General features: G+C 42.5%; 2 protein-coding genes across 3 annotated transcripts in view; one reads left to right on the top strand and one right to left on the bottom strand.

Annotated features, from left to right (window-relative positions):
• The window catches only part of ATP6V1A (ATPase H+ transporting V1 subunit A), a 71245-nt gene extending 66543 nt beyond the window's left edge, over positions 1 to 4702 (bottom strand). The window contains exon 1 of the mRNA XM_049876766.1: positions 4594 to 4702. The gene's annotated coding sequence lies outside the window, so the exon portion shown is untranslated. The remainder of the gene's footprint in view (positions 1 to 4593) is intronic.
• A 746-nt stretch (positions 4703 to 5448) lies between these two features.
• NAA50 (N-alpha-acetyltransferase 50, NatE catalytic subunit) overlaps positions 5449 to 27019 on the top strand; it is a 31823-nt gene continuing 10252 nt past the window's right edge. Inside the window, exon 1 of one of the 2 annotated variants that reach the window (XM_049876757.1) lies at positions 5449 to 5756. In XM_049876757.1, the coding sequence (XP_049732714.1) occupies positions 5749 to 5756 (8 nt within the window). In that variant the 5' untranslated portion in view covers positions 5449 to 5748. The remainder of the gene's footprint in view (positions 5757 to 27019) is intronic. The other variant, XM_049876751.1, reaches the window with a different exon arrangement.

Raw genomic sequence — 27019 nt, 5'->3', positions numbered from 1 at the left:
ACCAGGAAGAAAGGCCTGGCCATCTATTTCTGAAAAATCAGCCAGTGAAAACCCCTTGGATCACCATGGTCTGATCTCATTGTGCTTGGGGCTGCCATGTGTAGGGGCTGCTAACAACAGCAGCATCAATGACCACAAGCTTTGAAAAATATTTATATAGAAAATATGAAACCACGGCAGTTGCCAAAATAGGGGACTTGATACTGATCTTTCTCAGCTCCTACTCATAGGTCTGTTTTAGAGTCTTTGCTAGAAGCATATTTTTTCTTGCTCTTTTTTTTTTTTTAAACAATAGCCTCATTTCGAATTCTACTCCCTTCTCCATACCCCAAACCTGGCACTCAAAGAGGCAACATTCAAATTGTGTAGAATGCCTCAAATCTCATTTAGAAATTGAGTATAAAAAACAAGCTAACCGTAAAAAGTTAAATTTTTTTTTTTTACAAAGTTATATACTAAGCATCCTCCATTCATGATCTTATTTACTGGCCCTCTGGGGTAGATTTTACACATGAGGAAACTTAACCTTAAGCTAACCGTCCAGGATCATATAGCTAATAAGTGGTAGGGCCAGAAACTGAACCCAGGTCTATCCCGCTGGGAAATCCATTCTGGTAAAGTCTGCACACTGTTGCTTTATATTTGCAGAACTTAGTTTCACACAGATTATAAGAGGTCTGTCTTGAACTCACAATACCCTTGAGAAGTAGGGCCTCACCCCCAACTTCACTTAAAAGGACCTGTAACTAAAGCTGAGTGAAGATTATCTTCTAGGCAAGTATTAGAACACTTGTACCATGTTCAGAGTCACTTTCTTCATTGAGTCCAACTCAGTCCTCTTCCCTTCCTTCCCATACCTGGATGATAACCACCTATATTAATAAACATATATGGTGTCAAAACAAGAAAATTCGTCACTGCATGAATAAAGTCCATTTGAGGATTGATCATTATTACTAATTTTTATTTGAAGGCTAATTACCTACTGTACAATCTTAGAAGGAGCTATGATCTGCCAAGTGCTAAAATGGTTTAATCTCCTTGTCCAACTCTCCAACACTCGTTCAATGAACAATTCACTGAGTACCTGTCAGGTCCCTGGGTGGCGCCAATGGTTTGCCCTGGGCTACTAACTAAAAGGTCCATGGTTCAAATCCACCCAGCCGCATTGAGAGGAAAGGCCTAACAATTTACTTCCAGCTGCTGAAAACCCTATGGAGTGCAGTTCTCCTCTGACATACAAGTAGTTACCTACCAGGAGTCAAAATCGACTCAAGGGCAACAGGTTTAGCTTTTCTTTTTTTTTTTGATCAGGTACGTTAGCATTCTGGTGCTAAAGTCACAAAAGTAAAGACACTATCCTGGAACACTTAGGCGCTTTATGGTTTAGTGAGGAACGGCCCAGTTAAGCTATTATAGAGGAACAGAAAACACTACATAGCAGTCTATAGGGCTTAGTGAATAGCTCTGCCCACGGGGGTGGGAACAGCATTCTTGGTGGTGGTAATTCCCAAAGACAGTGAAATTCCAGACTTCAGAGTAAGACCACAAGAGTTATTAAACTCCTGTGTGCCATTTAATGTCAGACTGCAGCACAATTCCCGTTTCTAATGAACGTGAAGATTTCTGTGTGTAACACTCACAAGCTAAGCCTCAGAAATGTCTTCCAAGCTCCAAATGACTAGTATGTTTGTGTGTGTGCGTCAACTGTGTACGTCAAAAACTCTTTTTCACATTCAACCTTAGCAACAACTTACTCACCGATTCCCACTGCTACTCCCCAGGTTCTTTAGTGGTTTATATTACTGCTTTCATAAAACCAAAAAATGAAACCTATTGCCGTCAAGTTGATTCCAACTCATAACAACCCTACAGGACAGAGTAGAGCTGCCCCATAGGGTTTCCAAGGCTGTAATCTTTATGGAAGCAGATTGCCACATCTTTTCTCCTGCTGAGTAGCTGGTGGGTTCGAACTGCTGACATTTAGATTAGCAGCCAAGCACTTAATCACTGTGCCACTAGGGCTCCATTACTTTCATAAGTTCCCTAAAATTTGGGGAATTGTGAAGTAAAATTGCAGACTCATTCAACCTCTTTCATATTGATACATTTTCTTCCTCTAGTACTCAAAGGTTTTAGCTGATTTTCTCTCTCCCGTTTTGGACTCATCCAGACAGGACTGGTTTGAACCTTCCAGACCACCTAAGGAATTCTCTTCACTTGGTGGAATGTCACCTGAGCAATAAAGTAACACTTTATTCTTTTCTGTCCTCTACAGATCAGGGAAGTCTCAATCTGCAAGAAATTAACGGATAAAACTATACACTGGTAGCAAGCATGGCTAGGAGTCCCTGGCAATCTGCTTCTGAGTGGTCACAGCCTTGAAAACCCTATGGAGCAATTCTACTCTGCACGCATGGGTCGCCATGAGTCAGAACAGGCTTGATGGCCACTAACCACCACAGAGATTAATTGAGTGTAAACAGCAGGCACAGCTACCTAAGCATATCAGTAGACAAATGCTATTGTCCAATACAGGTGCCAACTACAAAATGCTAGAATTGTATATACCCAAGGGACAACAGAGGTCTTCTTTATAACTTGGAGAAAATCTGGTGCTATAGAGTCAAATTCTGACTCATTGTGACCCTACAGGACAGAGTAAGGTTTCCAGGGCCGTCATCTTTATGCAGGAGCCCTGGTGGCTAACCAGGCTGGTGGCTAGCCTGAGTGCCTAACCACTGCACCACCAGGGCTCCTTAACCAGGAGAAAAAAGTAAGATCTTCAAGGTTATGTTTTCTAGTAAGGAGCTTTTCTATTTTGAACTTACTCTAACAACATTTTATGAAATTGCTATTATTCAAAAATTTTAATTAACTTTTTGTTGCTCTTAACAAAATAAGACCAGTTTATGGCAGAGAACTTGGAAGTTACAGAAAAACAAAAATCGGGTCAGTCACATCCACCACACAAGGACTCTGCCCCTCCTCACTTTTCAGCTGTCCTTTGAGTCACTTACATTGGTTTGAAAGCTACCGGATTTAACTGAGAATATGGATTTTTCAGACAAAGAAACAGTGTCAGTTAAAAAAAATTAAACTTGTAGTTTTCCGAAGGCCTGTCGATTTAAAAGGACCAAGGCGCTTTCTGAGTTTGCAGGACAAATAAAGGCTTTTAACCTCAAACTGAAAAGCACTGTTCCCTGAAGCACAGTGTTTGGGGACAAAACATTGCCTACGACATTCCATGTGAAATGGGAGTACGCTGGTTGGGCAAACACCTAGGCAAAACAATTCCTGTATTTTCACAAAATACCATTATTAAAACCTGACCAGGTCACCTCGAGTTGTACATATGGGGAAAGCTAAGAAAGGATACAAGGGTTACTTCATTAAAATGACCACAACACTGGTCAAGGAATTGATGAGGAGTAGCAATTATACAGAATTTCAGGGACAAATGACAAAAGAGAAAGATGTCAAAAGGCAAGTAAAACGCAGTCAGCAACATCTTGACTTAACCTTCCTACCTTTAAGTCCACAGTCAAATAAGCTTGGTTTAATTATATTCCATTTTCAGCCCCACCAGTTTCGGAAGGTTCCCCTTCCAGGGAAACCTTTTCCCATAGGCTGGCGTGAGCTTCCTACACACCACGACGTTGCAACACCATCTTTCAACACTTCTCCGTTCAATTGAGACTGCCGCATTACCATCATCTCCTTTTGAGGCTACCCATTACCGGTCCGGTCGATACCGGCTCACAGCAACCCTACAGGACAGGGTACAACCGCCCCGGAGGATTTCCAAGGCTGTACATCTTTACGGAAGCAGACTAAATATCACATCTTGCTCCTGCTAAGGGGCTGGTGGGTTTGAGCTGCAGCAGGGCTTTCGGTTAACAGCCGAGCACTTAACCACTGCGCCACCAGGGCTCCTGTTTTGAAACTAATGTATCTTTTTTTTTAACCGTCCTCCCTCCCTACCTGCACCATAAAATCAGAGAAGAGAAAGATCAAAACTTGCTTTTATCCTTCCAGTCCCACCCAAAGCACGTGAAAACCTATAGAACCTCTCCCGCAGGGATGGCAGATAAAAGCCTCAAAATTACAGAGAAATCACATTCAAAAGGCAGGGTCTTCAGTGACTCCGCAGTTGAGAGCCATACCAGTGACATCCCCTCCCAAGCCGGTCTCACCGGAGACGCCTCTGCCTCCAGGGCTTCTCCTACTTCCTCTCTTAGCCAGCTGAGGGTAAAGCCGATTCAAGACCTTCGCCCAATGCTGGGTTTTGGGTCCTGGGACCCGCGGCGGCTACAGCAGACCCCGAAGAACGGCTGAAGCAATCCCAGTGCCAGAAGCCTCGAGGACTCCCGATAAGAAACCCTAAGGCTGCCCTCATCCTCAACCCCGGGCAAGGTGGACATGGCAACCCCAGGTAGTGGGGGCGGCCACAGTGGACAGAGGGGATCAGGAGAGCTGGCGGAGCAGGGGTGACAGCGCGGAAAAAAGCCCCGGGCACCGAAGGCTGCCGTTCGCGCTCCCCTTCTCCCTCCTTCCTTCCCACCTAGTCGCCCGTTACCCGTCACCACTCACCTGCCGGGCCCGAGGCGCACAGACCAGTGCCGACCACCGACCCGCGGGCTCTGTCACTGCGGGAGGGGAAGTCTTCAGCTGCAGAGCGGGGCGGGGCTAGCCCGTCACGTGACCCAAGCCCCGCCCCGTCGCCCCCACCCGCGAGCGCCGCAGCTCGGAGGCCTGTATTTTTGCAGATTGTTTGAATGTGACTTTTCTTGCGATTAAAAAAAATAATAATAAACAAAAATTTTCAGTAATATCGTGTTGTAAGTGCAAAGGCGGAAGCCTGGGTGGCACGGGTTAAAGGGCATTGCCAAGGAAGTGACGTCACGCCACGATCTCGGGACCGGAAATGGCGATGGAGTTCCGTCCTTCTGGGGCCCGCCGGTAAAATCCCAGGCCGCGAGGTTTGAGCCAATCACGTGATTTCGAAACGAGAGTGCTGGGTGGATGCCAAGTTATCTGGCCGCTTGTTAATTACGTTTCCTTGTTTTACAAGCGCCTCATTTACTTAAGCTTCCCCACGGACTTCTTTACATTTATTAGAACCGCCTGATAAAATCCCATTAGGAGACAGGGGCATTTGAAGGTCACTCCGGAGACTACCCATTGAGAACAGGGTCGGGGAAGAGCGAGCTTGTGGAAGCGGGAGAGGCGAGGGAGAGGTGGAAAAATCTGGATTTGACCGCCCGGGCCTACAGGCCAAGCCCACAAAGAGCGGCGTAAGGAGTGGGCGGGGGAGAATGACGTAAGAAGGCGTAGCCCAGTCGAAAGATGGAGGGCCCGCGAGGGGTTCTGGGTGCGCGGCGGCGCGCGGTGCGGCTGCGCGCGAGGCGGTGAGCGCGCCTGCGCGAGGGCTGTGAGCGCGCCTGCGCGCCGAGGGGCGGGGTGAAAGGTCACGGCGCGACGGCGGGTCTGGCTGGCGGCGGCGGGCTGGAGCCGAGCGCCCGGTGTGCACGTGCGGAGGAGCAGCGGCCCGGCGCGGCGGCGGCGGCAGACCCAGGGCCGCGGTCGCCTCTCGCGGCCTCCGTCACCCGCTCAGCTCCCTGCCTCAGGCGAGGAGGCAGGCTGGTGGGCTTGAGTGGCCGAGCCGAGGGCGCGGAGAGCTCAGGGCGGCGGCGACGGCGGCGGTGTTGGCGTCGGCGGTAACGACGGCCTCAGCAGGCGGGGAAGATGAAAGGGTGAGGAAGGTAGCGGCGGAGGCCGGGCCTCGGGGCGCCGCCGGGGGGCGGAGGCAAGGTTCTCCGTGTTGGCGGGCTCGGGAGTCGGCGGGGGAAGCCGCGGGGGCCCAGGCCCTCGGCCCGGAGGACGAGTGTGGCTTGGCGGGGCAGCAGGGAGAAGGGGTCGTGGGGCGCCGCGGCCCCCTCACCCGGAGCGGACTGCCGAGCCGCCGGGCTGGGCCGGACGCGCCGATCCAGGTGGCTGGTGGATCGTCCTCCGTATCCGGGCTGGTCCCGGACACCTCGTGCGTTTATCCGCACCTGAGAGGCGCGCAGAACCTTCTGGAGGGAGGGGGCATGGGAGTAAGAAGCGTGGAGGCGAGAATGAAGACCTGGTGACTCAACTGGATTTGGGCTGGGTCAGCGCGAGGGGAGGCGGGGGAGGCGCGCAAGCCGGGCAGACTTGGGGTGCAGAGGTGCTTCAGGAAGCGGGGTTGGCCAGCAGGTGGGGCTGTGGCTTCAGGAGTCCACTGCGGTCCCTGCTGGGGGTTCACTGTGGCCCCTGCTGGGGGGGGTCCTGGGCTGTTGCTTCAGGAGTTCACTGTGGCCCTTGCTGGGGGGGGGGGTCCTGGGCTGTGGCTTCAGGAGTTCACTGTGGTCCCTGCTGTGGGGGGGGTTCTGGGTTGTTCCTTCAGGAGTTCACTGTGGTCCCTGCTGGGGGTTCACTGTGGCCCGTGCTTGGCGGGGGGGGGGGTCCTGGGCTGTTGCTTCAGGAGTTCACTGTGGCCCCTGCTTGGGGGTGGGGGTCCTGGGCTGTTGCTTCAGGAGTTCGCTGTGGGCCGTGCGGGGTGGGGTCCTGGGTTCCTTCAGGCGTTCACTGTGGTCTCTGCTGGGGGTTCACTGTGGCCCCCGCTGGGGGGGTCCTGGGCTGTTGCTTCAGGAGTTCACTTTGGCCTCTGCGGGGGAGGGGGGGTCCTGGGTTATGGTGCGCTCTTCAGGTGGTTGGCCAAGCTGATGTGTTTTCCGTTCCTGTCCTTCTACAGTTTTTCTCTCTCAGATAAAACTCAGGGTTATTTTGGTTCTCCACTTTCTCTCGTTGGATAAAATGTCTCCTCCATTAAGTTTTATGCTGTTAAAAAATACCAATTGCATAATAGTGTGCCTGTTTGGAAACGTGGTCTAGATTCGCTGTTTCGGAGCTGGCCCTCTCTACCCTCCTCAGAGGAAGAAAGAGAAGTTTGTAAGTGTGAAAAGCTTCCCGGGATGCCTGAGTTTATTTTTTCTCGGAGCAAATCAGTGAAAGAATTGTAATGTGTTTTGCATTAGTGGAGCTTTTCAGACTGTTCAGGAGCCGTTGGAGGAATGACTGTAAATGTCTGTCTTCTAAGGAATCTCGTATAAAATCTTTAAAGCTTGGACATCATGAAGAAATTGTCACAGGCCCTGCATTACAGGTTTTCCAGCTCTCGAGAAGGGGAGCATTCCCAGGAAACTTTTCATAAGCCGAAAAGGCATAAAGCAAAGGAGCAGTTCTCATTAATTTATGGAGAAAAAGTTTTTGAGCGTTCCCAGACCCAAAGAATAACCTACCAGATCGTACCTAGTAACATGTAGAATCTAAAATGGCAGTAACACGCAGTAAAGCGGGAATGATGTGATAAATAAATACACAGCCTGTATACAGCAGAAGTGACGTGTACACCAGACTGGGAAGACAGCAAGCACCCTGGAAGGCTGAGGTGGTGCTGGTGATGGGAGCCCTCTTAATCCTAGCTAGCAATGGCACACGGGGCTGGGTTGAAGGGCTGGGGTTCAGATCCCCCAGAAGAGCTGGATTTGTACTAACCGCACGTGTGGAAGGATGTGCCCTACACTTAGAGAAATGCACAAGCGGCAAGTCGAGGATGGGATCTCGCTGTGAATGGTACGTTTATACCGCACCAGGCATTCCATTGGATGTGGCTGGGCAGTGCAAGACAAACTTAGAACGCTGCTTCTGCTTTTCGCCTTTTTTTGGAAAAGCGAAAATGTCTTCACATTTCATTAAGTGAATGAAGACAGGTGCTAAGTAAGGTCTTTCATAAAAGCAAAGTGGCGTAAAGCAAACTTTTGAAAAGCAAGGGGTACCTGTCTCTCACACACCGTGGTAAAGAGTTCTAATCAGGAAACTAATTGAGGGGCATAGGAAATGTTGGCTGCCCTTGAATCATGATCTACGAAGTTAGGCTGTTTTATGTATGATCCACAATAACGTTGGGAGAATTTGTTTTTCTTAGTAAACTGGGCATTTTGAGTGTGGGTGCTGTCTCATTCGTTTTTGTATTCTCATTGCCAGACATATTTATCTTCTGTTAATTAAAATGGGGCCAGAGAGTTCCCAGCGTGAGACTGCCACAGATTAGTAAAAGGAGGACTCTAAGAAGTCATTCTGAATGTTTAGATACAAATTCTTTGCTCTATCTCAGACTCGCTAGGGTATAACATTATTTTTGATACCTAACTTGGCAATGGAATCAACTCGACGGCACTGGGTTTTTGGGTTTTAACTTGGCAATAGATGTGACGAAACAGTATTATTCATATTCTATTTTCAATTAATATAAACCCGCAAAGCAATTGTTCTGTTATTTAAAACGGATACTTAGGTGTAAGAGCCTGCTAGTCTGATGGGCCAGATCCCCCAAAACGAGTAACTGGCCAAATTTAGAGGAAACTCATAGTCACTGAATCCTGTACCTCAGGACAGAAGCTCTACTTGACGTGGAGAGTCCTTAAGCCCAGTTCCTAGGCTTTTTACGTCCTAGAGTTTGAGATCTGTTAGGAGACTTTTGTATTGAGGTTGCTTGTTTTTATGAATGAGGAACATGACTAATTGGGAGCCTAGAATTGTGTCTTCAACTGTAAATTTTGAGGTGATTTTCTAGAAATAGTCCCAGATGAACTAACTCCTAGATAAGATGAGACTTTTTATTTTTTGCTTCTAAGTCTGTCCATACAGTCCAATGAAGACAGTATACATTGTCAAAAAGATTTTATGGCACTTGAGTTCAGAGACTTATATCAGAAAGCACAATGCAGTTATTGTTACAGTCCTGACTGTTGACTTTGGAAAGACCTGTGAAATCAAACGGTGGTCATCATTATATGGTTTTTGTGTGAGATTTCATATGCTAAGTGTCTTTGTTGTATATTAACCTACCTGAACCGTAATAAGCTAACTGAACAATGCAGGACTTCCAACTCTAAACCTGTTTACTAGTAAACATTTTACATTGTTGTATATTGCATACTTATCGTTTTGAAACGTATAACTTACTGTTTTATGTCATTTTTGTTCGTATTTGTACTTAATCTTCATTATTGATAGCATACCTGTGTAGTTGTTCTCTGTTCTAGTTACTGATTATGGCATGTATTTAAAGGTCTAGATTTGGAGATGTATTACAAGACTGTTGCTCCGTGACCTCCTAGTGAGGTCGACTGTTTTTATGAACAGAGGACACTGTAGCTTGAGTTTGTGGATGGCAAGCTGATTATTTTTCGTATGTTGCTCTTCTCTAGAGGAGGCGAAACTCAGGCAAGGAGGTATGTCACAGACAGCCATGACTGAAGTGGCAATGTAATTAGTCAGCATAGTAGAAAACAGGACCGAATGTGTTTGCTCCTCAATTGTAGTAAAGAGGCGTACGTTAGTTCTAATAGAAATGTCTTTAACGAGATAAGAATACATGTGGCCAAAGTAAAGATGGGAGATAGCAGTATAAGTATAGTATGTGGAACACTGTAGTTTATTAACTGAAATATTAAAAGGAATTATTCTGACCAAATGCTACTAGAAAATAAAATTATGTTTTAAGAACCTGCTGTGAGAAACCATGTTGAAGAATTTAGAATTGACAGTTACCTTTGAGAGCATATGTACTGGAAGGGAAACGTAAGAGCCTTCTGAGGTGCTGGAAGCATGCTTTCTTTATCTGGGTGTTGAATACAGAGGTGTCATCATATGTTGAAAAACCAAGCTGTCCACAAGACTTGTATTCTTTCTTATCTGTATCTTATATTTCAATGAAACAAGTTTGTTTTAAATAAGATTTTATTGCTGTTTTTGTCAGCAAAATAAACAGGGTGAAGTAGGACTTGGCAGTCTTTGGAAACCATGATTCATGCTCCTCCTGTGAAACCAGTAACTTGTGGGATGCTGGTTGCAATAGTGGGTTTTAGCAAACGCTTTGTAATGTTGAGACAAATTCGTATACAGTATAACCTATCCGTACCACTGTTTTTTTTTTTTAATCAGTGTAATGCCCTAATTTAAAGGAGAAATAAAGCAAAAGTAACTGATAATAAAATACTTAAGTACATAAAGGATCAAGGACACCTACCTGTAAAGCATAAGAGGGTGAGATGTTTGCATCTATCAGTAACTAGGATCATTGTACATTTGAGAAATTATATCTGTTAGGAATGTATGTGTGCATTGGTGACAACGGACTGTTACTGTCAGTGATGTCTCGTTTTTTCCACCTTCCCAAGATTGTGTCCAACTCTTGGTGAAGTCCTGGACAAAAATCTTCTGAGTTAGAAGAGACTTTTAGAAGGTCAACCAGTAGTCCAAGCACTCATCTATCATTTCAAGATGTAGTCCCTGTTTATTATGATTTCAAACATCCCTGCTGCTCTTACGTCAGTATTACTCTAGATGTGATCAGTAGACTGGGAAAATGGAACTACTGCCGTCATTATTCTAAATAATGCAGTTCTGTTACTGCAATTTATGGTCGGATTAATTTTGCTGTCTACTAACTATCATCAACTGAAATCTCATGCATGCTTACTCTGTAAAGCGTTATTTTCCAAAGTCAGTGCTTTTGTCTGACCAAACTCATGTCTATATTAAATTTCATTTTGCTACATTCTCTTTTTTGGCCTGTGAAAACCCTTCTGACCCCTCATTTCTCTTCCATTATTAGCGAGAGCATCTAGCTTTGTGCCATTTGAAAATACACGCTTTGTGAATTATTCAGATGATGGTCCTTCAACTTTTTTAGCCCCATAATGACCAGTGGTAATATCGGTTATTAGTATACCAGTAGTAACCTGTAGAAACTTCCTTTCCATCATGGAAATGAGAATTCTATGGATTATGGTTTTAGTAGCTGTAAAATTATGTAATTACCCAGTCCTCATTCCCTTTATCTTTTCCCTTTCATTATCTCCTGTTTACATTCATTCAGTGCCTAATTTATTGGCAAAGTGTTAGACCTGTGCTGGCCAATACAGTAGTGATTAGCCACAAGGGGCTGTGGAATGAACAATAGCAGGGTGGCTTGTGCAACAGAAGAACTGAATTTTAAATTTTAATTAATTTCAACTGTAAATTTTATGAAATGTAAATATAAGTCAGTGTCATCAACTGGGGTTGGTGTCACCTGGTGCGGTAACTCATGGTGTCAACTCCCCCCACCCATCCTCTTGTACCAAACCAAACAAAATGCTTAGTAATGTGTGTTGTACTAATGTTACTCGTAATTTTCATATATCACTCTTTTTCCTTCAATAACTTTTCTTTAAAAAAAAAAAAGTTATTGATACAGGTTCACAAATACTAATTACCAGAATATTGTAGCTAAACTCCAGAAAATTTGACAAAATCAGCAACTATAAAACACCAACAGCAATGAAAACAAAAACATGCCTCTAGCAGGTGCAGGTGAAACGGCGATTTGAAGCATCACTGTAATTGGGTAATAGTGACAGCTCTGGCGGAGTACGTTAGAAGGTTCAAAAAGTGAACGAACATAGGGTTTATCCTTGTTGGTGTATTGATTCAGGTAAGCTGGGCTTACAAAAAACTTTTTTTTTTTTTTTTAATAAAAAATAAATTTCTGCCAAAACACTGCACAAAAATTGTTACCAACAGTCAGTTTGGTGTCACCCACTCTGATGTCACCAGGTGCAGTATGCACCTCCGTGCTGATGCCACTGAGGTCAGATATTTCTGAGGAAAATTAGCATCTGAAATGAGATTCGCTGTAAGTGTGGTACACGTTGGATTTTGAAGACTTGTTATAAAAGAGCTTAAGAAAAATAAAATTTGCATTAATTTTATTTTGATTGCATGTTGAAATGATTTCACTGTTTTTGTTTGTTTACCTCATTAATGTGGCTACTAGAAAATTTTAAATTATACGTGACAGGAACCCTGGTGGCGCAGTGGTTAAAGAGCTCAAGTGCCAACCAAAAGCTTGGTGGTTCAAACCCACCAGCAACTCCGTGGGAGAAACATGTAACAATCCGCTTCCATAAAGATTTACAGCCTTGGAAACCCTGTGGGGCAGTTCTGATCACTGCCATGGCTGGGGAAGGGAGCATTGGACGTACGTGTTTGCTTTCCTGGGCTAGGGAAATTTATATCCTGGCCCCATCATTGCTGACGCTGTTTTTTAAGCAGTCAACCTGCAGTGTAGGTGTAATGAATGCTTGTTCGTGAAAATTCTTGACATGCATCCTTAATTATTTCTTTTGAATAATTCCCTAGAAATGAATTTTTTGGATTGAAAGACACCTGCATTTTTAAAACTCTGGTGTTTGTTATCACTTGATCATAGCAATTTGTGCTGCTGGGTATAAAAATATTCTCCAGGAGTGGGTGGGGAGGGTAGGCCCTTGACCCACAGCCTTTACTTAATGAGGACGGGATTGCCATTGCAGCCGAAGTGGTAATAAGCTGCAGTGGGTCTGGGAGGAGACCCACGCATTGAACCAAGTGAGTTTTGAGTTGTCAGTTGCTGTCAAGCTGATTCTGACTCGAGGCGACGCCACGCGTTACAGAGTACGCTGCTCCACAGGGTTTTCTTGGCTGTGATCTTAATGGAAGGGGATCGCCAGGACTATCTTCTGCAGTACCACTGGGCGGATTTGGACTGCCAGCCTTTAGGTTATCAGTCTAGCACGAACTTTTTGCAGCATCTAGTATATGTTCACATATATCCTTAATTCCAGTTTTACTTCGCTGATTAGATGAAAGTGGCATTTCTTTCCTTCCCCTCCCCCCCGATTATATAGTGAAGTTGACACGTTCACTTTTATTGTCCATCTGTGTATCTTTGTGATATTCCTATTTGTGTAATTTGCACAGTTTTTAATCGGGCTATTGATTGCCTTAGCTTCAAATTACAGAACAGTCCAAGATAATGTTCTTTAGAAAATGGGGTTCAAACATTCATGTTAGTATTTATTGTCAGAGCGATAATAGTTGAGGACCCAGATCATTGGAAAGAAAAGTCTTCACAGGTGGAGCTTGTAAACGAGGGTAGCCAAGGGAAATATTTTGTACTTAGGAGCATTTAAACATTTCTCATTCCAAAAAAATAAACATATGATATATTTAAATGAATATTTCAGGTTTTTTCCTTTTCTATGGAGTCTTTATTGTTGTTGTTAGTTGCCTTTTGAGTTGGCTCCCACTCAAGGTGACCTTATGAATGACAGAACAAAATGTTACCAGTCCTCTGACATCTCCATGATCATTGCTATGTTTGAGTCCATCGTTGTGGGAGTTGTGTCACTCCATGTCATTGAGGGTTTCCCTTGTTTTCGCTGACCCTCTACCGGACATGGTGTCCCTTTTTAGCGATTGGTCTAGGCTATGTAGCTTATCACGTATAATTTAGCTTAATAAAGGAGACTTATTATAATGCAAAGAACATTGAATTAAAAGCAGTCACTTTTTTAAGTTCATCTTTCCACTAATTGGGGTTACCGATGAGTGTGTCTTGACCCGCAGGCCCTGGTTTCTTTGTCTTTAAGGGAATGACTTGAACCTGAGCAGGAAAGGCCAAAAGATTCTAACTCATGTGGCAGTGTTTTGATGAGTTCTCAGATTGCCCAAAAAAGGGGCGGGGGGGGTGTCGCTGTGATTGTTGATACCTATTGTGACAACTGTGGCTTGTGTGGTACATGTTTGTTGTTCCTGGTCTCTGTCAGCTGTAACTTTCTGTGATGCCAAGAAACAAGCATAACTTTTGAGTCGTATTTGAATTGTTCTTTTAAACTGTTCGTTTTGGTCTTCTACCTGCATTTGAACACCTGCTCTTCTCACTCCTCCCCCACAGGACACTTTTTTTTTATAATATAGCTACCAAATACATGCTCAGTTGGAATACTTAATCCTTTTGATCCCCATGGCCCACTTCAGATTTCACCCTCCGTAGAAACTTCTCTGACTGTTCTTACTGAGTGTTTGCTGTGGGCCGGTCAGTAGATTCTTCTTTCATCCTCACGATATGTCTGTAAGGAGGGTGTGGTATCTGTATCTGCTGATGGAAAAATAGGGACAGAAGTGAGCCAAGGAGAAAAAAGGGGTTGGTGGCTTCTGGGATTATTTGAATAGTTTTATATGGCTAAAAAACAGTGGGGGACAGATAGGTGGCAGAGGAGAGAAAAGGCTAGACCAGTGACCATAGCTATGTCATGAAGTGCTTTACATGCGTCATGTGTAACTGTTTAAAGATTTTAAGCACAGAAACGGTCAAGCTTGTGTTTTAAAAAGATTAATCTGACTGCATTGTGGTGAATTTGTCTCCTTGGCTGTAGTTCTGTTTCTCCTTATAAGCCTATTTGAATTGAAACTGAAATGATGGCTTAAACTACAGTGCTGAAAGGTATAGGAATAGGTTAAAAAGATATTTGGGGGAGCAGAGTTAACAGGGATTAAAATGGAACATAAGAGTACATATAAAATTAATCTTAAATTTCTGTATTGGGTGAATGATGGGGCTATTCATAGGGAGTAGAAGTGGGTTGCTGATTCCTATGGAAAATGTGTTTAGTTTTGGACTTTTGAATTTGAGATATCTGTGGGGATCACCAGTAAGCAGGTGGATTTGGATTCAGAGATTTGGAAGTGATAATATCCATCTTAGTAAACTAAAGACCATAGCTGGGAAGAAAAAAAAAAACCAAACCCACTGCCTTCAAGTCGATTCCGACTCATAGGGACCCTGTAGGACAGAGTAGGACTGCCCCATAGAGTTTCCAAGGACTGCCTGGTGGATTTGAACTGAACCACTGCACCACCTCTCTTAATTCAACGTGCAGATCAGCATGGAAAATATCCCCGAGGAATAATTTGATTCCTCTCAGGTTATAATTTTGCGTAGATTGTGTCTGTGTGTGTATTTTACACTTCTAGTACTTGGTGACGTTTTTGCACCCCTGATACTTGTGGTCACACAGCTTGGGGAGATGCCTGCTAAACCCCTAAAACAGTGACTCTCAACTGGGGCAAATCCCCCCACGGTCAGTGTTTGGTAATGTCTGGGGACATATTTGGTTGTCACCTGCACAAGGGGTGCTACTGGCCTCTAGTGGATAGAGGGTGGGAACACTGCTGAACATCCTACAGTGCACAGGTCAGCCCACACAACAAGGAATTATCCCGACTGTGATGGCAGCAGTACTGAAATTGAGAAACACTGCTCTTGTCTCTCCATGAGATGAGGGAGAACCCATCAGTTACTAAATGAAGAGCCTAGACATTCTTAGACTTAATAAAAACTAATTTAGCAGTTTCTTTAAGTATTCGAGGTCCTGCCCTGAGCCTTGCTATTTAGTAAAGGAAGCGTAAGGCATGCAGACAAATGCTTATAGTACTACAGCAGCGTTGTGCGTTGGAAGGGCGCCAGCAGTGTCACAGTTCAAGTGAGATGTAAAGTTCGCTGGGGTGATACACCTTAAGGCCTTGTCAGCAGTTAGGGTTTACGCTGTGCTTTGATAAATTCTGAGGGGGTTTACTTTTAGGTTGAAGGGACTTATGCTTTAAAGCAATCACCCTTTCATATAATTTACTTGATGGCAAGAGTTTAGAACCAGATTACTGCTAGCTAAGGAAAACTACCAACTCACTAAGCCCCTTGAAATATTTTTACCAAAGGACCGTGGTCATACTTTGATTCATGCTAAAATTTTATGCAAACATACCTTTAATGTTACACATCAGTTAAGAATTCCCAGACTGCAAGGAGGCGGAGCCAAGATAGTGGAATAGACGCTTCCATCGAGCCCTCCTTACAACAAAGACCCAAAAAAACAAGTGAAATGAGTGTATTTGTGACAAGCAGGGAGCCCTGAGCATCAAAGGCAAGCTTAGACAACGAAGAGACGGACGAGGGAGGAAGAGGCCCTTCAGATGCGGGGAGGAGTTACTGGACCTGAATTGTGGGGAGCCCTCAAGCCCCATTCCCAGAGCAGCGGCAGCGGCGGCGGGCTGGTGCTAGCGTTCGGGCGCAGTTTCTTCAGGGAGAAGCAGCCAGCCACGCAGTCCACTCACACCTCCAGAACCTGAGAACGGCGCTCTTGGCAAAAGCTAAGTACTTGTGAATATTTTACCGTGCCCCCCACCCCCACCCCCAAGCCAACTTCAGCAGCTGAATCCCTGGGCCTAAGATAGACCCTGGCGAGCACCTAGAGCCATCCTCCCGGCCTTGGGGAAGGAAAAAATTTGCAACTGGGGGAAAAGATAATTTGCTAGCTCCACTAACTGGGGGAGTTCAGGACAGATGTGGCTCCTGTCCAGGCATAAATCATCCATGGACCTTGAGCACCTTTCCCTTCTGCATGGACCTGTGTCGGCCTATTTCGGGAGAATAGGTCCTTGTTGGCAAACACCAACCATTTCAGCTGTGCAGTGGAGAGGTGGGTGTTTGACGTTTGACATTGCTTTGCCTATTAAACAAGATCCTCATCTACCCACATCAGGACCTGAGAACTGGTAGCTCCACTCAGGTCACCCAGTCACTCGCAACAGGGGTCCAAAGATAACTGGCACCTCCCAGTCCTTACAACCAAAAACTTTGGGTGCCCATGGTCCCTCTGCAGAACCCACCCACCAGCACGCTCTAGGGAACAGAAATGCATTTTCCTCAGAGACACTTGGGGGTCTGTTCTCAGCCCCCTGCCTTGTTCACAGTGTGACCCCCTGCTGCAATGAGATACCGGTATATATGCCAATCACACCTCCCCCTCTAAGACTGTAGGACAGAGCCTGTACCACACACTTGATATCAGCTCCCTGGAAACCTGAGCTGAATTCATACAAGAAAACTGAATGGACTCCTAGACTGATATACCACATAACAGCTCTAGCTTTCTGGGGACGGGACACCAGAGCTCCAAAGGCGAAAATAATCAAGCTAGCTCACTCAAGCAACCCATAGGGGTATACCAAAACAAAACAAAGCAAGCAGCTACGACACAGTAAGCAAGCATAAACTAATACAATAACTTATAGATGGCTTGGAGACAACAGTCAATATCAAGTCATATAAAGAAACAGATCATGATCACCTCAACAGGCTCTCAAAACACAGAATCCAGGGATCTTCTAGATGAAAGCGCATTCCTGGAATTACCAGAGGCAGAATACAAAAGTTTAATATACAGAACCCTTCAAGACATCAGGAGGGAAATGAGGCAATACGCAGAACAAACCAAGAAACACACAGATAAAGCAATTGAAGAAATTACAAAGATTATTAAGGAACTTAATCAAAAGTTTAATAAGCTGGAAAAATCCATAGATAGACAGCAATCAGAAATTCAGAAGATTAACAATAAAATTACCTAATTAGATAACTCAATAGAAAGAGGAGCAGAATTGAGCAAGTAGAAGCTAGAATTTCTGAACTCAAAGATAAATTACTTGGCACTAATGTATTTGAAGAAAAATCAGATAAAAGGATTAAAAAAATGAAGAAACCTTAAGAATCATGTGGGACTCTATCAAGAGAAATAACCTACGAGTGATTGGAGTACTAGAACAGGTAGGAATAACAGAAAATACAGAGGAAATTGTTGAAGATTTGTTGGTAGAAAACTTGCCTGATATTGTGAAAGATGAGAAGGTATCTATCCAAGATGCTCATTGAACGCCACATAGCATAGATCCTAAAAGAAAGTCACCAAGACATATTATGATCAACCTTGCCAAAACCGAAGATAAAGAGACAATTATAACAGCAGCGAGAGATAAAAGTCACCTACAAAGGAGAGCCAATAAGAATAAGCTTGGACTACTCGGCAGAAACCGTGCAGGCAAGAAGGCAATGGGATGACGTATTTAAAAAATTGAAGGAAAAAAATTGCCTGCCAAGAATCATATATCCATCAAAACTATCTCTTAAATATGAAGGTGAAATTAAGACATTTCCAGATAAACACAAGTTGAGGGAATTCGTAAAAACCAAACCAAAACTACAAGAAATACTAAAGGGAGTTCTTTGGTTAGAATATCAATAATGCCAGGTATCAACCCAAGACTAGAACACTGGGCAGAGCAACCAGAAGTCAACCCAGACAGGGAAATCCAAAAAAAACAAAGCAAGATTTAAAAAAGCCCAACACAGAATAAAGGCGATGGTATTATATAAAAGAAGACAACATTAAAATAATAAAGAGGGATTAAGAAATGTAATCATACACCTTCCATATGGAGAGGAAGATACGACGATGCAAAGAAATAAAAATTTTAAATTTAGAAAAATAAGGGTAAATAATAAGGTAACCACAAAGGAGGCAAACTATCCTACTTACCAAAATAAAATACAAGGGAAAAATAGAGACTCGGCTGAAACAAAATCAACAACAAATATGAGGAAAGGACAATATATAAAGAAAATCTACTCAGCACATAAAATTAAGTGGGAAAAAGAAACTGTCAACACCCAAAAAAAGACATCAAAATGATAGCACTAAATTCATACCTATCCATAATTACCCTAAATGTAAATAGACTAAATGCACCAATAAAGAGACAGAGAGTGGCAGAATGGAATAAAAAACAAGATCCATCTATGTGTTGCCTACAAGAGAGACACCTTAGACTTGGAGACACAACCAAACTAAAACTCAAAGGATGGAAAAAGATAAGCAAACAACAATCAAAAAAGAGCAGGAGTGGCAATATTAATTTCTGACAAAATAGACTTTAAAGTTAAGTCCATCATAAAGGATAAGGAAGGACACTATATAATGATTAAAGGGACAATACACCAAGAAGATATAACCATGTTAAGTATTTATACACCCAATGACAGGGCTGCAAGATACATAAAACAAACTCTATCAGCATTGAAAAGTGAGATAGACAGCTCCACAATAATAGTAGGAGAGACTTCAACACACCACTTTCAGTGACAGGACATCCAGAAAGAAGCTCAGTAAAGACACAGAAGATCTAAATGCCACGGTCAACCAACTTGACCTCATAGACATATGCAGAACACTCCACCCAACAGCAACCAAGTATACTTTCTTTTCTAGTGCACGTGGAACATTCTCTAGAATAGACCACATATTAGGTCATAAAGCAAGCCTTAGCAGAATCCAAACCATTGAAATATTACAAAGCATCTTTTCTGACCATAAGGCCATAAAAGTGGAAATTAATAACGGGAAAAGAAATCAAACACTTGGAAACTGAACAATACCCTGCTCAAAAAGACTGGGTTATAGAAGACATTAAGGATGGAATAAAGAAATTCAGAGAATCCAATGAGAAGGAAAACACTTCCTATCAGAACCTTTGGGACATAGCAAAAGCGGTGCTTGAAGGCCAATTTAGATCAATAAATGCACACATCCAAAAAGAAGAAAGGGCCAAAATCAAAGAATTACCCTTGCAACTTGAACAAATAGAGAGCAACAAAAGAAACCCACAGGCACCAGAAGAAAACAAATAAAAATCAGAGCTGAACTAAATGAAATAGAAAAAACAGAAAAACAATTGAAAGAATTAACAAGACCAAAAGCTGGTTTTTGAAAAAAATCAACAAAATTGATAAACCGCTGGCCAAACTGACAAAAGAAAAACAGGAAAGGAAGCAAATAACCTGAATAAGAAATGAAATGGGCGATATTATAACAGACCCAACTGAAAAGAAAATATCAGATTACTATGAGAAATTGAACTCTAACAAATTTGAAAACCTAGAAATGGGTGAATTCCTAGAAACACACTACCTGCCTAAACTAACACAAACAGAGGTAGAACAACTAAGTAGACCCATAACAAAAAAAGAGATTGAAAAGGTAATCAAAAAATCCCAACCCAAAAAAGCCCTGGTCCAGACCGCTTCACTGCAGAGTTCTACCAAACTTTCAGAGAAGAGTTAACACCACTACTACTAAAGGCATTTCAGAGCATAGAAAAGGACGGAATACTACCTAACACATTCTATGAAGCCACCATATCCCTGATATCAAAACCAGGTAGACACAATAAGAGAAGAAAATTATACACCTATATCCCTCATGAATGTAGGTGCAAAAATCCTCAGCAAAATTCTAGCCAATAGAATTCAATAACATATCAAAGAATTCCCAAGTAGGTATATCTTTTTTTCTCTCTCTTTTTTTAATAACCTTGAAGAGTAAAGATGACTCCTTTGAGAAGTATGATATGCCTAATTTAGCACTAAAATGGGAATTCAAAGACAGGCCTGATTCTGGCTTTATCAGTAACTGGCTATGTAACAGAGACAAGTTTGTCTCTTTGGGCATTGTGTTTAATGTCTGTAAAATGAAGGAGTACAGAAGCAGTGATTTCTGAGGGCCCCCCAGATCAAACACTCTGCATAAGAAGTGACCGACTCGTTAAAATTTAGAGCCGAGGTGCACCTAGTACCCATCTAAAGTATATAAAAAAAAAAAAGTATAGACAGGCTTTACGTTTCTCTATATTTGATTTTTTCTTTTTGCTTTGTAACTTGGAAAGTCCCGCTTGACAAAGGATGAACTTTTGTGGCATCATACCCCATCTTGTGGTCTTTCAGGATATTGCCACTAAATTTTGTTTTTAAAATTATAAACATAATCGGCTTTACCTTTAATAGCTAATATCGAGTGCTAACTACGTGATCTTACCGTGCCAAATGCTTAAGCGTTCACCGTCGCATTTCATCACGCCGCTTGCTTTATAGGCCAAGTGTAAAGTTTTCCTACTGCCATGTTTTAAGCCCAAAGATTATATGAGATTTGACTGAGTAGCAGACTAATCTTGTGGCGCTGAGAGAAATTAATGACTAATGGACTCTGTAAAGAGGCGAACAGGCCGCTGCATTTCCCAGGATTTAGCACAAATCTCTCTAGGCACTCTTAGAACTGCTCTTCATTGTTTATATCACAGTCTGTAGGTCCCTAGTCCAAAAACTTTGGTATACAGGTATCTTGGGGTTTGAGTGTTACGGGTTTCAAAAACAAAGAATAGCATGCTACATGAATTTATTGGAGCTAAGAGAATAACTGAGTTTAATAACTGCTCTCTTCAGTTTCTATAGCTAGGGTAGTAAACTCGAATGCCAACAGTTGAGGTAAATGAGCAAAGCAAGAAAAGCTGTAAATTTAGGCATTGCGTAAAATCTTAGGATTTAAGTATTGGCAGCCAACTTAATTAAAAAAAAAAAACGGTAAATCAAATAGATGTGACTACATGGCTTATTTTACTTTAGGCCAGCAATTTCGGGCTTATCTACAGAGTAGAGTTCTTAGCCCATTGATAAATTAAGATAGTCTACATTGTTAAATTATTGAAATCTTATCTGAAGTAAGCAAAAATCTGTGTAGTAGTTTAAGAAAAAAACAGTTTTCAGAGTTGGACTTGAGTCACAGCCCTTCCTATACTAGTTATGTCACATATGTTAAAGCTATAATGTAACACACTGTGCTGTGGGGGAAATGAGTAACATTTTAAGTGAAATATGCTCTGATCATATAGCATATTTTTTCAAATGGCCTATTCCACTTCTCCGTGCCCATTCTCAGCCTCTCTCTTCCTCATCAGATTTTTCAGATTAAGAAATTTCCACATTTACTAATTAGATGGTTGTTAAATTTGGATGGTTTATGTAACGTGCTTAGGTACAAGAGTAGATTCCAAGTTGGGGTCTGAAGATCTGATACTTCAACTGGTGAGGTTTGGAGGGGCCAGTCTTGGATTTTATGACACTGCTTCTCCAGGTTTTTCTCCTGCTTTCTTGGTAATTTTTTCACAGACATCATTATGGGCTCCTGTTCTTTTAGCACTAAAATTCAAGTTCTGTTCTTAGATCTTTTCACTGCAGGCATTATTGGGTTTCTGATGTGCTCACGTGATCAAGGGATGACCATGATGCGTTAAGATTTGTGTTCCAGGAAACAATTCTTAAAGTCATATGTTACAAAAGGGAATTCTTTCCTTATAAATTGATGTAAAAAGACTAGGTTCAGTCCCACTCTACTATTCAGTTGTTTTCATCCATTTAACATTGTCTCCAGTCACTTCGCTTTAGGTAACATTTAAACTATGTTGAAGTGACTGTTCTTACTTCCAAGTGTTTGGCACTACTTTTGATGAAAAAAAAAAAATGATTGGGACACACACCAAGGAGCAGATGGCAGTGTCAAATTGCCGACTTTTGATTAGCAGCCTGAGCTCTTAAAACTGCAACCAGATATTACAACAGACCCAACTGGAATTAAAAGAATCATATCAGATTACTATGAAAAACTGTACCTAAACAAATTTGAAAACCTAGAAGAAATGAATGAATTCCTCGAAACACACTACTTACCTAAACTAACACAAGCAGAGGTAGAACAACTAAGTAGACCCATAACAAAAGAAGAGATTGAAAAGGTAATCAAAAAACTCCCAACAAAAAAAAGCCCTGGTCCAGACTGCTTCACTGCAGAGTTCTACCAAACTTTCAGAGAAGAGTTAACACCACTACTACTAAAGGCATTTCAGAGCATAGAAAAGGACGGAATACTCCCGAACTCATTCTACGAAGCCACCATATCCCTGATACCAAAACCAGGTAAAGACACTACAAGAAAAGAAAATTATAGACCTATATCCCTCATGAATGTAGGTGCAAAAGTCTTGAACAAAATTCTAGCAAATAGAATTCAACAACATATCCAAAAAATAATTCACCATGACCAAGTGGGATTCATACCAGGTATGCAGGGATGGCTCAACATTAGAAAAACAATTAATGTAATCCACCACATAAATAAAACAAAAGACAAGAATTACATGATTTTATCAATTGATGCAGAAAAGGCATTTGACAAAGTTTAACGCCCATTCATAATAAAAACTCTCGGCAAAAGAAAGAGTAGAAGGAAAATTACTCAACAGAATAAAGGGCATTTATACAAAACCAACAGCCAACATCACCCTAAATGGAGAGAGCCTGAAACCATTCCCGTTGCGATCGGGAACCAGACAAGGATGCCCTTTATCACCACTCTTATTCAACATTGTGCTGGAAGTCCTAGCCAGAGCAATTAGGCTAGATAAAGAAATAAAGGGCATCCAGATTGGCAAGAAAGAAGTAAAAGTATCTTGATTTGCAGATGACATGATCTTATAAACAGAAAACCCTAAGGAATCCTCCAGAAAACTACCGAAACTAAGAGTTCAGCGGAGTATCAGGATACAAGATAAACATACAAAAATCAGTTGGATTCCTCCACACCAACAAAAAGAACATGGAAGAGGAAATCACCAAATCAATGCCATTTACAGTAGCCTCCAAGAAGATAAAATACTTAGGAATAAAATTTACCAGAGATGTAAAAGACTTATACAAAGAAAACTACAGTACACTTCTGCAAGAAACCAAGAGACTTACATAAGTGGAAGAACATACCTTGCTCATAGATAGGAAGACTTAACATTATAAAAATGTCTATTCTACCAAAAGTGATCTATATATTTAATGCAATCCAATCCAAATCCCAAGGACATTCTTTAATGAGATGAAGAAATAAATCACCAATTTCATATGGAAGGGAAAGAGGCCCCGGATAAATAAGACATTCCTGAAAAAGAAAAACAAAGTAGGAGGCCTTACTTTACCTGATTTTAGAACCTATTATACTGCCACAGTAGTGAAAACAGCCTGGTACTGATACAACAACAGATACGTGGACCAGTGGAACAGAATTGAGAATCCAGACATAAATCCATCCACATATGAGCAGATGATATTTGACAAAGGCCCCAAAACAGTGAAATGGGGAAAAGACAGTCTTTTTAACAAATGGTGCTGGCATAACTGGATAGCCATCTCCAAAAAAATGAAGCAAGACCCCTACCTCATTCCATGCACAAAAACTAACTCAAAATGGATCAAAGACCTAAATATAAAATCCAAAACGATAAAGATCATGGAAGAAAAACTAGGGACAACATTAGGAGCCCTAATACATGGCATAAACAGTATACAAAACATTATAAAGAACATAGAAGAAAAACTAGATAACTGGGAGCTCCTAAAAATCAAACACTTATGCTCATCCAAAGACTTTACCAAAAGAGTAAAGACTACCTACCAACTGAGAAAAAATTTTTAGCTGTGACATTTCTGATCAGTGCCTGATTTCTGAAATCTACAGGATACTGCAAAAAGACAACCCAACTAAAAAGTGGGCAAGAGTTATGAATAGACACTTCGCTGAAGAAGACATTCAGGTAGCTAACAGATATATGAGGAAATGTTCACGATCGTTAGCCATTAGAGAAACGTAGATCAAAACTACAGTGAGATTTCATCTCACTCCAAGAAGGTTGGCATTAATCCAAAAAACACAAAATAATAAATGTTGGAGAGGCTATGGAGAGATTGGAACACTTCTACACTGCTGGTGGGAATGTCAAATGGTACAACCACCTTGGAGATCGATTTGGCGCTTCCTCAAAAAGTTAGAAGTAGAACTAACATACAATCCAGCAATCCCACTCCTTGGAATATATCCTAGAGAAATAAGAGCCTTTACACGAACAGATATATGCACACCCATGTTTATTGCAGCTCTGTTTACAATAGCAAAAAGATGGAAGCAACCAAGGTGCCCATCAACGGATGAATGGATAAATAAATTATGGTATACTCACACAATGGAATACCTACGCATCGATAAAGAACAGTGAGGAATCTGTGAAACATGGAACCTGGAAGGCATTATGCTGAGTGAAATTAGTTGCAAAAGGACAAATATTGTATAAGACTACTATTATAAGAACTTGAGAAATAGTTTCAACTGAGAAGAAAACATTCTTTTGTGGTTGGGGGGGAGAGGGAGGGAGGGTGGAAGAGGGGAATTCACTAATTAGTAGATAAGAACTACTTTAGGTGAAGGGAAAGACAGCACACAATACAGGGGAGGTCAGCACAATTGGACTAAACCAAAAGCAAACAAGTTTCCTGAATAAACTGAATGTTTTGAAGGCCATTGTAGGAGGGGCAGGGGTCTGGGGACCATGGTTTCAGGGGACATCTAAGTCAATTGGCATAATAAAATCTATTAAGAAAACATTCTGCATCCCACTTTGGAGAGTGGCATCTGGGGTCTTAAACGCTAGAAAGCAGCCATCTAAGATGCATCAATTGGTCTCAACCCACCTGGATCAAAGGAGAATGAAGAACACCAAGGACACAAGGTGATTACGAGCCCAAGAGACAGAAAGGGCCACATAAACCAGAGACTACATCAGCCTGAGACCAGAAGAACTAGATGGTGCCTGGCCACAACCGATCACTGCCCTGACGGGGAACACAACAGAGAACCCCTGAGGGAGCAGGAGAGCAGTGGGATGCAGATCCTAAATTCTCATAAAAAGGCCAAACTTAATGGTGTGACTGAAACTAGAAGGACCCCGGTGGTCATGGCGCCCAGACCTCCTGTTGGCCCAGGACAGGAACCTCTTCAGACATGGATTGGACTGGACAGTGGGTCGGAGAGGGATGCTGGTGAGGAGTGAGCTTCTTGGATCAGGTGGACTCTTGAGACTATGTTGGCATCTCCTGCCTGGAGGGGAGATGAGAGAGTAGAGGGGGTTAGAAGCTGGCAAAATGGACACAAAAAGAGAGAATGGAGGGAAGGAGTGGGCTGTCTCATTGGGGGGAGAGTAATTGGGAGTGTGTAGCAAGGTGTTTATGGGTTTTTGTGAGAGACTGACTTGATTTGAAAACTTTCACTTAAAGCACAATAAAAATTATTAAAAAAAAAATAACCTACCCTTTTCTCTTAATCAAAATCCATATTTTCTCAGTGTAGTTGATTTTACTCTCCTAGCCTTTCCAACCTAATTAATACGATGCCAAAAAGTAATGGCATTTTAAAGAGATGCCTGTCAGCATATTATAATTAGCTGTATTACAATTGTACAGTAAAAAACAAACTTGCTTTAATACTACTTACATTTCTATTTCTTCTCAAACTTAATGCTTTAAGGCAGAGGGTCCTGTGGCAAAACCCTTAAAGGTTAAGACCTGAGCAGGCTTTGCTTTTTTGTTTGTATGTTTGCAATGAACCAATTACACCAAGTGCCCATTGCCTGCCAGCCACTCTGTTCGGCTAATGGATAAAAGAAGACGTGGAAACGTTTTTGCTCAGTTTTAAGGTGGAGACAGACAAAGAAGAGCGTGGAACTTGCTTCTAACTCAGCTGTGCAGTGATCCTGAGAGTGAACCGCTCACCAAGTACAGCTACTGTGATGCTTAAAAAATGATGCTTGAAAAGAAGTTTCCGGGATAAAATGAATGCTTCAAAGGTCAGCGGAGCAAGGGCGGGGGTTTGGGGACCATGGTTTAAGGGGACTTCTAAGTCAATTGGCAAAATAATTCTATTATGAAAACATTCTGCATCCCACTTTGAAATGTGGCGTCTGGGGTCTTAAATGCTAACAAGCAGCCATCTAAGATGCATCAACTGGTCTCAACCCACCTGGATCAAAGGAGAATGAAGAACACCAAGGTCACACGACACCTAAGAGCCCAAGAGACAGAAAGGGCCACATGAACCAGAGACCTACATCATCCTGAGACCAGAAGAACTAGTTGGTGCCCGGCCACAATCAATGACTGTCCTGACAGGGAGCGCAACAGAGAACTCCTGAGGGAGCAGGAGATCAGTGGGATGCAGACCCCAAATTCTCATAAAAAGACCATACTTAATGGTCTGACTGAGACTAGAGGAATCCTGGCGGCCACGGTCCCCAAACCTTCTGTTGGCACAGGACGGGAACCATCCCTGAAGACAATTCATCAGACATGAAAGGGACTGGACAGTGGGTAGGAGAGAGATGCTGATGAAGAGTGAGCTAATTATATCAGGTGGACACTTGAGACTGTGTTGGCATCTCCTGTCTGGAGGGGTGATGGGAGGATAGAGAGAGTTGGAAGCTGGCAAAATTGTCACAAAAGGAGAGACTGGAAGGGCTGACTGATTAGGGGGAG

This window comes from Elephas maximus, chromosome 1, assembly GCF_024166365.1.
Source record: "Elephas maximus indicus isolate mEleMax1 chromosome 1, mEleMax1 primary haplotype, whole genome shotgun sequence".
Classification (NCBI taxonomy): domain Eukaryota; kingdom Metazoa; phylum Chordata; class Mammalia; order Proboscidea; family Elephantidae; genus Elephas; species Elephas maximus.
Note: the sequence above shows the minus strand (reverse complement) of the source record. Positions and strands in the feature narration are given on the sequence as shown.